Source organism: Salmo trutta, chromosome 20 (genome assembly GCF_901001165.1).
Source record: "Salmo trutta chromosome 20, fSalTru1.1, whole genome shotgun sequence".
In the NCBI taxonomy this organism is placed as follows: Eukaryota; Metazoa; Chordata; class Actinopteri; order Salmoniformes; family Salmonidae; genus Salmo; species Salmo trutta.
This window is the reverse complement of record NC_042976.1, coordinates 8765320-8781282: the sequence shown is the minus strand read 5'-3', so window position 1 is coordinate 8781282 and position 15963 is coordinate 8765320. Positions and strand designations below refer to the sequence as shown.

At 41.9% G+C, this 15963-nt stretch overlaps 1 protein-coding gene across 2 annotated transcripts in view; it reads left to right on the top strand.

Moving 5' to 3' along the window:
• Positions 1–15963, top strand: part of LOC115155513 (glypican-6) — a 154892-nt gene that overhangs the window by 24893 nt on the left and 114036 nt on the right. For both annotated transcript variants that reach the window (XM_029702179.1, XM_029702181.1), the window contains exon 2: positions 9060–9218. In XM_029702179.1, the coding sequence (XP_029558039.1) occupies positions 9060–9218 (159 nt within the window). The remainder of the gene's footprint in view (positions 1–9059; positions 9219–15963) is intronic.

Below are 15963 nucleotides of genomic sequence, written 5' to 3'. Positions count from 1 at the left end.
AATTCTTATTTACAATCACAGCCTTGCCCAGCCAACCCCGGACGACGCTGGGTCAATTGTGCGCCGCCTCTATGGGACTCCCAATCATGGCCAGATGTGATGCAGCCTGGATTTGAACCAGGTATTGCAGTGACACCTCTTGCACTAAAATGCAGTGTCTTAGACCACTGTGCCACTCAGGAGCCCACTTATTGAGGTCTACATTGATGTGAATCACACTGCTGCTCTCTCATTGATGTGAATAACACTGCTGCTCTCTCATTGATGTGAATCACACTGCTGCTCTCTCATTGATGTGAATCATACTGCTGCTCTCTCATTGATGTGAATCACACTGCTGCTCTCTCATTGATGTGAATCACACTGCTGCTCTCTCATTGATGTGAATCACACTGCTGCTCTCTCATTGATGTGAATCATACTGCTGCTCTCTCATTGATGTGAATCACACTGCTGCTCTCATTGATGTGAATCACACTGCTGCTCTCTCATTTAGCTATTTGCGCCTTACAGATTTGCACCTTACAGATTGTGCCTTACATAAACATTTGTGGATGGCTGTTCACAAATGTATATGTGTATTGTAACCCAATAATGGTTGAATTAAGGAAGTTTAAGCTGCCTATTAATCAATGTTTTTGCGACCAGTGGACAGTCAGTGAAAAATGAGTTCTTGCAACAGCGCTGCATAGTCGCGCTGATCCCAGTGGTCCGCTCCAAGTTTGAGGGACTTCCTCCCTTCATCTCCTCCATGGTATTGTGCTCCATACTGTCAAAAACCAAGTTTATTTTAAGAAGACCACAAGAGGGGCTTTTATTGCTCAGTGTAATTTGTGCTGATCAAAAAAATTATAATAATTCATAGGCCTAATTCATAGGCCTGCACACTTTTGAATTGAACAGCTGTAACTGATCAAGATATCAAAGTGTCACCAACAAAAACATAAACAATAGGCAAATAAAAAATGCAACATATGGTATACATTTTTCACATGCATATAGCATTTTCCGGTAGTGCTCAAAGCATTCCATTCCATGAGAGCAGCATTTCTTCTTCAACTCGAAGCAATGAGACCAATCAGTCCTCCATGAAAACAAAATCATAAACTACAGAGAGGCTAATAAGTCCTTAGTTTTGGGGTTATGATCAGGTAAAACAATTTGGCTAATCTATATTTCCAAGTCCTATTCTTGAAGAAGAAGGGGTATTAAATGAATGGAAATGACTGGAAATCTGTCAGACTTTTGTTTTTAATGTAAAGATATAGCCTAATCATATTATTATCTATATTGAAGTAGAAAGCAATGGGTTAGAAGAAGCCTACATAACCCATAACGTAAAGTAAATTGCAACATCCATTTATGGCAAGCTATGTAAACTCTAACATGGATTTGTCCTGCAATAGATGTCATTCAATTGGTAATATTCATTTGTCTTATTCTGAGGGGAAAGTAATGTAAAATAACTAGATTACGTTACTGAGTGTGGGTAATCCACTAGTAACAGGTAACTAGTAACTGATTACATTTAGAAAGTAACTTCCTGACCCTGTTTACAGTGTTACAATGAGAAATCTGTATGCCCCCACTCACCTTTAGCTTGTGCCTTTTGAAGAAACATGCAAGTATAGCCTATTCATTTACATTTTAGCAGACGCTCTTAACCAGAGCAACTTACAGTAGTGAATGCATACATTTCATAAATGTTTTTCTCTCCGTACTGGTCCCCCGTGGGAATCGAACCCACAACCCCGGCGTTGCAAACACCATGCTCTACCAACTGAGCCACACGTCTGTGAACGTTATTGTTCAGGATCTGACTCACTCTCACCAGTATGCTAATCACTGCAATGACATTCTATATATATATATTTTTTTCACTTACATGACAATGTGAGGACAAGCAGCTGCTTGCATGCATGTGTGAAATGTGCCGTGTCTGGGGGAAGCAGGAAGCAGTGGAGCCCTGTTCTGCACCCTGACAGCTCTGATAACCAACTGAGTGGACAGGGATTGGGCAAGTGCTGATGTGAGGTTGCATTGGGACACATCTCTTCATTTCACCATCACAGCCCTCTTAATACTAGATGACTGCCAGAGGCACACTTTGATGCCAGGATATTAGCAGGAAATAATGTCCTCCTCAGCCATCAGAGACCAGGTTCACTCCGGATCACATTCAGCCATCAGAAACCAGGTTCACTCAGGTTACATTCAGCCATCAGAGACCAGGTTCACTCAGGATCACATTCAGCCATCAGATACCAGGTTCACTCAGCACCACGTTCAGCCATCAGAGACCAGGTTCACTCAGGATCACATTCAGCCATCAGAAACCAGGTTCACTCCGGATCACATTCAGCCATCAGAGACCAGGTTCACTCCGGATCACATTCAGCCATCAGAGACCAGGTTCACTCCGGATCACATTCAGCCATCAAATACCAGGTTCACTCAGGATCACATTCAGCCATCAGAGACCAGGTTCACTCAGCACCACGTTCAGCCATCAGATACCAGGTTCACTCAGGATCACATTCAGGACCAGAGTGAAGGAATGGAGAGAAGCCTATTATCATTGACCAGGTGACCCTGATATACAGTACAGTATTCTGCACTATAGTCAGACATGCGGTGAAAGTAGCTTGCAATCTGTACAACAATACTAAAAAAAATATTCCTTTCACCAGAAAGGAATATAATAAATGTGTTTATCATACTGCTGGCATATTCTGTGTTCCTCTAAAGATAGGCCTTTAATAAAAGAAAAACTATTCAAAGAGTATGCTCTCTGTATCACTCTTTCTTCTCTGGCTAATGGGGAATTTATTGTATTCCATTGTGTACCAACGGAAACATATCTTTGTGTTCACTGTGCTGTTTTAACCTTGGCTGTGTAGCACATGCAGGGCACCTTGGTTGAGTGGAGAGGTCCCTTGAAAGCTCCTTATGGGATGTAGACTCATTTTAAGTGATGTTTTTCTCTGTTGAGACTGTGGGAAAACACTGCTGTGTCTACTTGTCGGTGCGGAGGACCTCTCTGTGTGTGACACGTTGCTGATGGAGAGCTGCACTCAGACCTTTGACCAATAGGACCTCCCTGACTCCCACCAACCTTTGGCCCATTAAAGTGTTCACTAGATCTCAAACGTTTCCTTTTATAGACAGTCAGTGACCTACCTAAAGCTGAGTTTTCTTTTGACCTGTGAAGTAAACAAAACCAGTGTTTATGGTGCAGTCATAAGCTGTGGAAAAAAGAAAAATAGCTCCGAACAAACTGTGCGTGGGTTCAAACCTCATGCCTTCACATAATGCAGGTTGGCATTTACTTGGATGACTCATGCACTGGAGGCAGCTCTGCATGGTAGTCACTAGCTGGCACAGCCACAAAGTCATAAAGTCTGATTTAAACCTAACCTGAACTCTGTTAGGTTCTGAACAAACAGAGTAAAAACTCAAACGGACGACTAGGAAAATCTCAAACCATGTTTATTCACCCACTGGGTCATACAGCTGCAAATACATAGACATGTTTACAGAAGCACATACAGTATATTTATACCCTCCTACAAGGTGACGTCAACTCCTTGCACATCTAGACAGCCAATGCATCTCTGTTGCTAGTCAGAAACGTAATTGGTTCCTCTCACTGGTGTAGTCATGGCCCTGCCTCATGCTAGAAACATTTTTTGGCCGTGGATGTGTATGCATGTGGGATACGACTGTTCCTTCTCACTTCATCTGACCTGACCTCGGGCAAAATTCCTCACTTCTCCCTAATCCACGACTGTCCTACCTTATCAGTGACTGAAACCTGACTGTTGCCCTTTGCCTCCCTCCTTAGGAGCCATGAGATTTAACAATAACATGTTTTGACAGAATGTAAACTTCCTGCACTCCCCCTTGTCTCACTCCGTAACTTTCCATACACCTAGTTGTTATCCACCCTCCATTGACCCCAACACATACATTCCTTATATATGTAAAGTAATCAATAAGTTCTAGTGTGGTGACATAAATAAGTATATTTCAAGCTAGAATCCAACAGATAATCCGGGTGGCCATTTGATTAGTTGTTCAGCAGTTTTATGGCTTGGGGTAGAATCTGTTAAGGAGCCTTTTGGACCTAGACTTGGCGCTCCGGTACCGCTTGCCATGCAGTAGCAGAGAAACCAGTCTATAAATTGGGTGTCTTTCACAATTCTTTGGGCCTTCCTCTGACACCCCCTAGTATATTGGTCCTGGATGTCAGGAAGCTTGGACCCAGTGATGTACTGGGCCGTATGCAGTACCCTCTGTAGTGCCTTACAGTCAGATACCGAGCAGTTGCCATACCAGGCGGTGATGCAACCGGCAAGGATGCTCTCGATGGTGCAGCTGTAGAACTTTTTGAGGATCTGTTGACCGATGACAAATCCTTTCAGTCTCCTGAGGGGGAATAGGCTTTGTCGTGCCATCTTCACAAATGTCTTGGTGTGTTTGGACCATGATAGTTTGCTGGTGATATGGGCACCAAGGAACATAACTCTCGACCCCCTCCACTTCAGTCCCGTCGTTGTTAATGGGGGCCTGTTCGGCATGCCTTTTCCTGTAGTCCACGATCTGCTTCTTTGTCTTGCTCACCTCACATTGAGAGAGAGGTTGTTGTCCTGGCACCACACTGCCAGGTCTCTGACCTCCTCCCTATAGGCTGTCTCATCGTTGTCGGTGATCAAGCCTATCACTGTGTCGTCAGCAAACTTAATGATGGTGTTGGAGTCGTGCTTGGCCACGCATTCGTGGGTGAACAGCAAGTGCATGAAGGGACTAAGCACGCATCCCTGAGGGGCCCCAGTGTTGAGGATCAGCGTGGCAGACGTGTTGTTGCCTACCCTTGCCACCTGGGGGTGGCCCGTCAGGAAGTCCAGGATCCAGTTGCAGAGGGAGGTGTTTAGTCCCAGGGTCCTTAGCTTAGTGATGAGCTTTGTGGGCACTATGATGTTGAACGCTGAGCTGTAGTCAATGAACAGCATTCTCACATACATTTACATTTACATTTAAGTCATTTAGCAGACGCTCTTATCCAGAGCGACTTACAAATTGGTGCATTCACCTTATGATATCCAGTGGAACAACCACTTTACAATAGTGCATCTAAATCTTTTAGGGGGGGGGATTAGAAGGATTACTTTATCCTATCCTAGGTATTCCTTAAAGAGGTGGGGTTTCAGGTGTCTCCGGAAGGTGGTGATTAACTCCGTTGTCCTGGCGTCGTGAGGGAGCTTGTTCCACCATAGGGGTGCCAGAGCAGCGAACAGTTTTGACTGGGCTGAGCGGGAACTGTGCTTCCTCAGAGGTAGGGGGACCAGAAGGCCAGCGGTGGATGAGCGCAGTGCCCTCGTTTGGGTGTAGGGACTGATCAGAGCCTGAAGGTACGGAGGTGCCGTTCCCCTCACGGCTCCGTAGGTGTTCCTTTTGTCCAGGTGGGAAAGGGCAGTGTGGAGTGCGATTGAGATTGTGCTGGATATAATGAAAATTAGGTTTAAAAGGGGTGGAATTGCCCCAAAGTATTTTTTTTTTCATGAATGTTTACGCTGACTTTGCCACTGCCCATATAGTAGAAATAGCTCAGCTCTACCTCCAGGACGAGATTTACCCAATAAACGTCAACCTACTCACATAACCTCCTACCCTCACTGGTGGATGTTACTGTTCTTCTTCATGGTCAAATTTATGGTCAAATCTTTAAGGTCAAATCAGCTCCTACCAGAGGAAGCTGAACTGATTCCCAAAGTTTGGTTAACCTGCAGGTTTCTGACTAAATAACATCTCAATTCTATTTTGGCAGTGAGAGGGCGAGGCAAATTCTGAAATTAGCGCATTTTTAGAGGGCTGATTGAGGTACTTGCTTGGTTGCTTTTAGGTTTTTAACAAAAAAATGACAACACACTCAACATATTTTTTATGTCAAGAATCATTGGTTCGCCATCACGTGATTTAGATTATTTCTCCACATTTGGTATTCAAAGTAATGTTGCAGTTGTCATAGTGTGACATGCAGAGGAAAAAGCTGAATCAGCGTTGTCCATGGAAAATAGAATGGGGATGTAGATCATTAACTTGTAATTCAGTTCAGCTTTTCATGCATGTCATCAATAGTAATGTGATTTTCATCTGAATGGCAATATCAGAGATCACATTTAACTCTGTTCTCTCTACAGGCTACACACAGAATACTTATTGGCAATATTAACATTTACGTTATGAAAAATGGGAAAATAGAAGCCAGAAAGACATGGAATGTGTTGATTAATACATTATGATCTAAGGACATTGGACAAGTTGTAAATATTATTAAACAATCACCTATCGTCCCATACAAATGTAAATCCTTTAGCCAATGTCATATCAGTTGTCATGATTCCTTCATGTACTGTAAATATTTTGGGCAAAAACCACCAGGAATGTTTCTGAACGCTCTCCTAGTATGATAAACAAGACAGAAAGATGATGATAAACAAGACAGAAACATGATGATAAACAAGACAGAAACATGATGATAAACAAGACAGAAACATGATGATAAACAAGACAGAAACATGATGATAAACAAGACAGAAACATGATGATAAACAAGACAGAAATATGATGATAAACAAGACAGAAACATGATGATAAACAAGACAGAAACATGATGATAAACAAGACAGAAACATGGTGATAAACAAGACAGAAACATGATGATAAACAAGACAGAAACATGATGATAAACAAGACAGAAACATGATGATAAACAAGACAGAAACATGGTGATAAACAAGACAGAAACATGATGATATACAACACAGAAACATGATGATAAACAACACAGAAACATGATGATAAACAAGACAGAAACATGACGATAAACAAGACAGAAACATGACGATAAACAAGACAGAAACATGATGATAAACAAGACAGAAACATGATGATAAACAAGACAGAAACATGATGATAAACAACACAGAAACATGATGATAAACAACACAGAAACATGATGATAAACAAGACAGAAACATGATGATAAACAAGACAGAAACATGATGATAAACAAGACAGAAACATGATGATAAACAAGACAGAAACATGATGATAAACAACACAGAAACATGATGATAAACAAGACAGAAACATGACGATAAACAAGACAGAAACATGATGATAAACAAGACAGAAACATGATGATAAACAAGACAGAAACATGATGATAAACAAGACAGAAACATGATGATAAACAACACAGAAACACATGTCTTTGTCCTCAAGTGATAAATTAATCCTGGCGTGAATTTCATCTCTGGGCTGCTGGCAATTTTAATTTCATTTGTTTGTGTTCTACCAACATAGGGAGCTGGCTGAAAGTTGTGAGAACGGAATGATTGCATGGGGAGAGGGAACAACTCTGACAAACGTGTGTGTGTGTGTGTGTGCGTGAGAGAGAGAGATAGGAAGCAGCGTCTGCCACTGTCTCATCCAACCAGACCTAAGATTACTGTTATATACTATTTCTGGTTATGTTTTCAAGGCCTTTACTTTGTGACACTAGCTAGTGCTTATAAATGCTGCATGTATTAATGCTGCTTTGGACTGAGGTGTGCTGTAGCATGATTTAATGGCTGGCTTCACAGTCACGCACCATGTCTAATTCACATAGAGGGATCGAATCCCCGAGCTGACAAGGTAAAAATCTGTCCTTCTGCCCCTGAGCAAGGCAGTTAACCCACTGTTCCCCGGGCGCTGACGACGTGGAGGTCGATTAAGGCAGCCCTCCGCACCTCTCTGATTCAGAGGGGTTGGGTTAAATGCGGAAGACACATTCCAGCTGAATGCATTCAGTTGTACAACTGACTCGGCATCTCCCATTCCCCTTTCCCATCAGGCACAACTGACTTTGTTCTGCAGGAGAATGTCATACAGTACATTTCACAGGCACACCCTCATCCCTTTTAATACATTAATACATTAACATGTAGAGTCAACAGAAACACTGTAAAGCAGTGATCATACACTAGTTTCAGCTGCGGGACCATTTTTTCTTGAGCGGATGGTCAGGGGGCAGGAACATAATTACAAATAATTTATAGACTGTAAAGTGACCGCAAGAAGCCAAAACAGAGGACTAAAATATAATCACTTCAAACATAGCTTGCATTTGTATACAATCACATATATCTATTTTATGCGTGGTAATACTTTGGAACAGATTTCCAAAATGAAAATCAATTGGAGCTGATTTATTTTATGCCCCCCCCCATGTTTATTTATTATTTGCTCAGAAACGTTGGGGGCCAAATAAAATCACCCGCAGGCTAAATTCTGCCTACGGGCCACCAGTTGTGGAACTGGAACCCTGCACTAGAGGAATCACTGTATTTTATTCACTCTCATAGCGCTGTGTTACAGGCCCTCAAAATATAATGGAATTCTCTTACCGGTAAACCTGAAATTATCTGGCAGTTCTGGCTCTTTAATTAACTTCAGTAATGGTTGCATGCAGAGACTGGATCAAATTGAGAACACAGTGTAATAAAAAGCTGTTATTAGAATTGATCCAGTCATTTTAAGCAGCTAACCCCTAGGCTTGTGGAGATATTGTGGATTTAGGCTCCCTCTCATTTGTCTTAAAGACATTGACAGCACTTTATTATCATGTTTTGAGTAGCACAGTTTGACAAATGACTTTTTTAATAATTAAATAGTGAAAAGTGACCGCACATTGACAGTGAACGAGATGTGCACGGCATTGTTAGAGCATCAACAATACTTCAAATGTCTAAAGATGAGGATTTTTTAAATGTATTTCTATTTTTAGTCTGAAATCATAGAGTAATATCAATCTATAGAGAAATCACTGATATTACTTTATTACAAAAAAATATTCAAATCAGCGTCCCGTTTGTCAGAGAAGAACCGTAGTTTATTAATCAGCCCTCCTTGTGTTAGTTGAATATGATTCATAAATGTGTTTGTAGTTTTGGTCTGCTGTTTTCTAACATGATAGATCTTTGTGACTGAAGAGCATCTCTGTGTTTTTCCAGGCGACCATCTTCGTGTATGTCCTCAAGGGAGCACCTGTTGCACCTCCGAAATGGAGGACAAGTTTGGCCAACGGAGCAAGCTGGAGTTGGAGAACCTGGTCGATGAAACTAGTCATGAATTACGAAGCACCTTTGTCTCCAGACATAAAAAGTTTGACGGTAAGACATGTTTCTGGTGTTCTTTCCAAAAACTCTGCTTTTGTTTACCTGCATACCCTCTTCTCAATTGTTGCTCACCTACGTATTCTTTCATTTTGAGCCACCTATAGCAGGCGGCTGAGGGGAGGACGGCTCACAGTAATGGCTGGAACGGAGCGAATGGAATGGCATCAAACACCTGGAACCATGGAAACTATGTGTTTGTTGTATTTGATACAAGTCCACTTATGCCCCTCCAGCCATTAACAAGAGCCTGTCCTCCCCAGTGAAGGTGCCACCAACCTCCTGTGCTCTATACACAGCTACTTGAGGATCCTTGAACAAAGTTTGTTCTGTTGACTTCTATTTCAGTTTTGCTTACTTTTGTGTTTGCAATTCAGTTGACTTTCTCAGGAGGGCATTTGAATTCTAAATCATCATGAAGTCTGTGAGGACCTCCTTTGGGTTAGACAAGCATGGCCTCTTGCACAACAGATTGACAGCTGGAACCAGTAGCGTAGAGCATCCTCCTCCTCTAATACATCTCCTACAGCAGGTCTGCTGCGGCAGTATGGAGGATCCTGATTTCCACAGAGACTCTTCTGACTACCTCTCCTGACCCCCCGCGGCTCAGAGAACAGACTTTCTCTTTGCGGAGATATATTTGTTTTTATGCCTCAGCCTTGACTTTCACACACACATCCTGCTGATTGTCCTCTTCCTAGTGAGTCCCTGCTCGTTATGGTTTAATGAGCAATAACACAAATCTCTCCAATGGCACCTTCAGCAGTGTGGGCAGCAGCTGCTCATCAGGACTATGAAGATAGAGGAGATGGGGGTAAATCATGTCAATTATGGGATGCCATCCCACAGCCATACATCCTCCTGTCACATCTCAGTCAGCGGCTTTTTATAAAATATAATTTTAATATGTGATTTATGTTAGAGAAACTCTGTGGAGAAAGTGTCTGTGTGCTGGCTCTCCCTGCTCCAGATGGGGCTTATTTTAACCTTTATTTGGTTAAACCAAAACCATATTGTGCTTCTGTTTTGGGTTGGATATGCTTCAGTTGGCTCACTGTTAACACAGGGAATTCAGGGAGTTTGTAAACGTTAAGCCAAGCAGTGGCCTTGATTCAACAGTGCTCTCTCCAGTGTGAGGAGCTAAGGGCTTTCATAGATTAGTCCTCAGTGTCAGTGCAATGCTTCTCAATAACAATGAGCTCTCTCTCTCTCTCTCTCTCTCTCTCTCTCTCTCTCTCTCTCTCTCTCTCTCTCTCTCTCTCTCTCTCTCTCTCTCTCTCTCTCTCTCTCTCTCTCTCTCTCTCTCTCTCTCTCTCTCTCTCCACACTTCAATCTCCCCACTTCAATCTCCCCACTTTCTGCACAACTAAGCCAAACGCTTTATGATTAAATAGTATTACACTTTTGACTGTTAACACTTGTTAAAAAAAATACATTCATCTAAATGTCTAGGGCAAACACTGCTTTGATGTTTATTGTGTGGGATGTGAAAAATGAGCTAAAGCTGTTGAGTAAGTGCCTCAAATCTGAGAGCAGTGCTGAAAAAGCATATATTGAATACAGGCCCCACAATTATTCAATGGAGAGCAGTGCATGTTAAATCCTGCAGTCATCTGCACCTGAGAGTTAAAGCAGAGTCATTTTTCATGCAATACGATGCAGTATTACTACACATCTCCAGTAACAGCATTAGGGCCACTACTGATTGTTGGAATACACTAGCAAAATAGTATAGGCTAATATTTATAATGATTCCACTTCTTAAGGATTGGCATTCCGTCAACAGGACAGTTGTAATTTCATGCAGCGCGTTATATCAAGATCGCACATTTTTGAGTAACAACAAATGTCGGTACATAGAAGTGTCTTACATCGGCGGAAAGCTTAAATTCTTGTTAATATAACTGCACTGTCCAATTTACAGTAGCTATTACTGTGAAAAAATGCCATGCCATTGTTTGAGGAGAGCTCCTAACAACAAAACACTTTTTTCAACGTTCTGAAAGAGCTGCAAAACCTGGACCTGTACAAATCAGCTGGGTTAGACAATCTGGACCCTCTCTTTCTAAAACTACCCACTGCCATTGTTGCAACCCCTATTACCAGTCTGTTCAACCTCTCTTTCGTATCGTCCAAGATCCCTAAAGATTGGAAAGCTGCCGCGGTCATCCCCTCTTCAAAGGGGGTGACACCCTAGACCCAAACTGTTACAGACCTATTTCCATCCTGCCCTGCCTATCCAAAGTCTTCGAAAGCCAAGTTAATAAACAGATCACTGACCATTTCGAATCCCACCGTACCTTCTCCGCTGTGCAATCCGGTTTCTGAGCCGGTCACGGGTGCACCTCAGCCACGCTCAAGGTACTAAATGATATCATAACCGCCATCGATAAAAGACAGTACTGTGCAGCTGTCTTCATCGACCTGGCCAAGGCTTTCGACTCTGTCAATCACAGTATTCTTATCGGCAGACTCAATAGCCTTGGTTTTTCTAACGACTGCCTCGCCTGGTTCACCAACTACTTTGCAGACAGAGTTCAGTGTGTCAAATTGGAGGGCATATTGTCCGGACCTCTGGCAGTCTCTATGGGGGTACCACAGGGTTCAATTCTCGGGCCGACTCTTTTCTCTGTATATATCAATGATGTCGCTCTTGCTGCTGGCGATTCCCTGATCCACCTCTACGCAGACGACACCTTTCTGTATACTTCTGGCCCTTCCTTGGACACTGTGCTACCTAACCTCCAAACGAGCTTCAATGCCATACAACACTCCTTCCGTGGCCTCCAACTGCTCTTAAACACTAGTAAAACCAAATGCATGCTTTTCAACCGTTCGCTGCCCGCACCTGCCCGCCCGACTAGCATCACCACCCTGGACGGTTCCGACCTAGAATATGTGGACCACTACAAATACCTAGGTGTCTGGTTAGACTGTAAACTCTCCTTCCAGACTCATATTAAACATCTCCAATACAAAATCAAATCTAGAATCGGCTTTCTATTTCGCAACAAAGCCTCCTTCACTCACGCCGCCAAACTTACCCTAGTAAAACTGACTACCGATCCTCGACTTCGGCGATGTCATGTACAAAATAGCTTCCAATACTCTACTCAGCAAACTGGATGCAGTCTATCACAGTGCCATCCGTTTTGTTACCAAATCACCTTATACCACCCACCACTGCGACCTGTATGCTCTAGTCGGCTAGCCCTCGCTACATATTCGTTGCCAGACCCACTGGCTCCAGGTCATCTATAAGTCTATGCTTGGTAAAGCTCCACCTTATCTCAGTTCGCTGGTCACGATAACAACACTCACCCGTAGCACACGTTCCAGCAGGTATATCTCACTGATCATCCCCAAAGCCAACACCTCATTTGGCCGCCTTTCATTCCAGTTCTCTGCTGCCAGTGACTGGAACGAATTGCAAAAATCGCTGAAGTTGTAGACTTTTATTTCCCTCACCAACTTTAAACATCAGCTATCTGAGCAGCTAACCGATCGCTGCAGCTGTACATAGCCCATCTGTACAGTGCCCACCCTATTTACCTACCTCATCCCCTTACTGTTTTTATTTTATTTACTTTTCTGCTCTTTTTGCACATCTTCATATGCTCATTTATCACTCCAGTATTAATCTGCTAAATTGTAATAATTTGCTCCTATGGCCTATTTATTGCCTACCTCCTCAGGCCTTTTGCACACACTGTATATAGACTTTCTTTTTCTACTGTATCATTGACTTGTTTATTGTGTTATTGGCTTTTTTGTTTACTCAATGTGTAACTCTGTGTTGTTGTCTGTGTCACACTGCTTTGCTTTATCTTGGCCAGGTCGCAGTTGTAAATGAGAACTTGCTCTCAACTTGCCTACCTGGTTAAATAAAGGTGAAATAAAATAAATAAAAAACGCGATAGGTTTGATAAATTCACCTCTGAAGGTGAAATGTGTACTTACATTCTGAAATCTTGCTCTGATTTATCATCCAAAGGGTCCCAGAGATAACATGAAGTGTTGTTTTGTTAGATAAATCTTTTTTCATATCCTAAAAAGGTCCATGTAGCACGCACGATTGATTTTGTATTTTTCCACTCGTTCAATTTGCAAGAAAGGAATCTGTGAAAATCTCACCCTAAACGTTGTTTTGAACGAGTCAAATCACATTCGTATCTATTCCTCAGAGATCCTAGAAGGTAACAAGACTTCACTATTTCATTAGGGGTGTAGTATATCCTATAAGACACCATATTTGGTCAGAGAGCGACGCCTTCATGGCATGCCGATGACGCGGGCGGCCATTACTTGAACAACTGTATCTTTGTCAAATAAGCACCAATCAGATAGCCAATGAGCTGGGCTTTACGGGAAACCATATATATGTCGTAAAATGTACCTTCTAACCTTGCACGACAGCATGCCTTTTCATTTTAGACAAAAATTATAAGGCTATTCAGAGTTATGAAAACTGGTTGTTTTGCAAATGTTGAGCTTATAATATGGCTACTATCACTTGGTAAGATGAAATCAAAGTTTAAGTATACAGATTTGACGATATTCTTGCAGAAAAATGTAATATGAATGCGAATGTCTTCTTCACGATTTGCCCAAATGTACCTGGGGACTTCACATTAAAAGTCTTGTTGTTCACTAATTTTTCAAGTTATCCATCTGAAACTTTGCACATACACTGCTGCCGTCTTGTGGACACTATTGGAATTACAACCAGAGTGATGGTCATAACTATAACGTTTCTCTTGCATTTCAAAGATGGTGGCAGAAAAAGACTGGTTAGTTTTTTCTTTGCATTTTCTTCTACCAGATCTATTGTGTTATATTCTCCTACATTCAATTCACATTTCCACAAACGTCAAAGTGTTTCCTTTCAAATGGTACCAAGAATATGCATATCGTTGCTTCAGGTCCTGAGCTACAGGCAGTTAGATTTGGGTATGTCATTTAGGCGAAAATTTTAAAAAAGGGGGCAACCCTATTAATAAAGCAGTCATTGTTCATGCAATACGATGCAGTATTACTACATATCTCCAGTAACAGCATTAGGGCCACTACTGATTGTTGGAATACACTAGCAAAATAGTATAGGCTAATATTTATAATGATTCCACAAATTACGATGAATATGTTTTATTACCAAGTCGTTACCAGTTTACTGTTGCTAATGTTGTCAACTGACTTTTATTTGGCAAGGGGACCCAAAAAGATTTAAGAGTAAGCAAATGTTTAAATTTATGGCTATATATTTAGCTATGAATAATTTAGTCCAAATTATGCATTTCCTTCTGCTTCTGTTTTCCCAAGTTTATTGTAAAATGGTTATGCTGTTGATATTGTTCTTCCACTGTCATCTCATACTTTATTATAATACACCAAGTTCAATGGCTCTCCATGTGAGATGTCCTCATTAAACCTGCTCTCACCATAGTAAACTACAACCTAAGTTCTTTGAAAATCTCACGAAGACTCCAGTCACCCTGGTCATAGACTGTTCTCTCTGCTACCGCACGGCAAGCGGTACTGGAGCACCAAGTCTAGGTCCAAGAAGATTCTAAACAGCTTCTACCCCCATGCTATAAGACTGCTGAACAATTAATCAAATGGCCACCAGACTATTTACATTGACACCCCTCCCTCTGCTCCATTTGTTTTTACACTGCTCCTACTCGCTGTTTATTATCTATGCATAGTCACTTTACCCCTACCTACATGTACATATTACCTCGACTAACCTGTACCACCGCACATTGACTCAGTACTGGTACCCCCTGTATATAGCCTCATTATGGTCCCGTGTGGCTCAGTTGGTAGAGCATGGTGTTTGCAACGGCAGTGTTGTGGGTTCGATTCCCACGGGGGACCAGTACGGAGAAAAAAATGTATGAAATGTATGCACTCACTAATGTAAGTCGCTCTGGATAAGAGCGTCTGCTAAAATGTAATTATTGGTATTTTATTGTGTTACTTTTATTATTTTTTACTTTAGTTTATTTGGTAAATATTTTATTAACTCTTCTTGAACTGCGCTGTTGGTTAAGGGATTGTAAGTAAGCATTTCACGGTAAGGTCTACACTTGTTGTATTTGGCGCATGTGACAAATAAAGTTTGATTTGATTTGAAAACACAACTGCATCAATCTCTGTATTTTGAGCCCAATAGCCCTCTATTTAGAAGACCAGAGTTTACCTTCATGGAAGACGAATGTCACTTTTTAGTTTTCACACATTTTATAAACCAAACACAATTGCAACTTCAGACAACTCTTTGAGTGTTTCGGATTTCAGCCCAATTCCCAGCAGCAAGTGACATGATTTACCATGCCCACTCCTTTTAAACTGTTCCTCATCGTATCTGGGGCTATTGGATTACAGCCTATAACTCTCAAATGATCGGATAGTTGCACAGAAACTCAATGTCAGAACGTCGGTGTGTTCTTTTTTTCCAGGAAAACAAAAATCTTTAGCACGTGTGCCGTTCCTGGAAGCAAGCGTGCATCAATAAACAGGTGTATATTTTGATCGGCCTCTGTCAGGGAGAGGAGGGCTCCAAGGATGAAGATGGGGGAAGTAAATGGGGTTTGTCCAGCAGCACTTATGTCCATGACTCCAGGCACCCACGTTTCTCTAGGGGACTCCTGCCACTCTCCATAATTTAATCAGTGTCAGGATGGATGCTGTGTGCAGGTTTCCATGCTGCAGCTTTCTGCTGGCTGCGAGCTTTACAGGA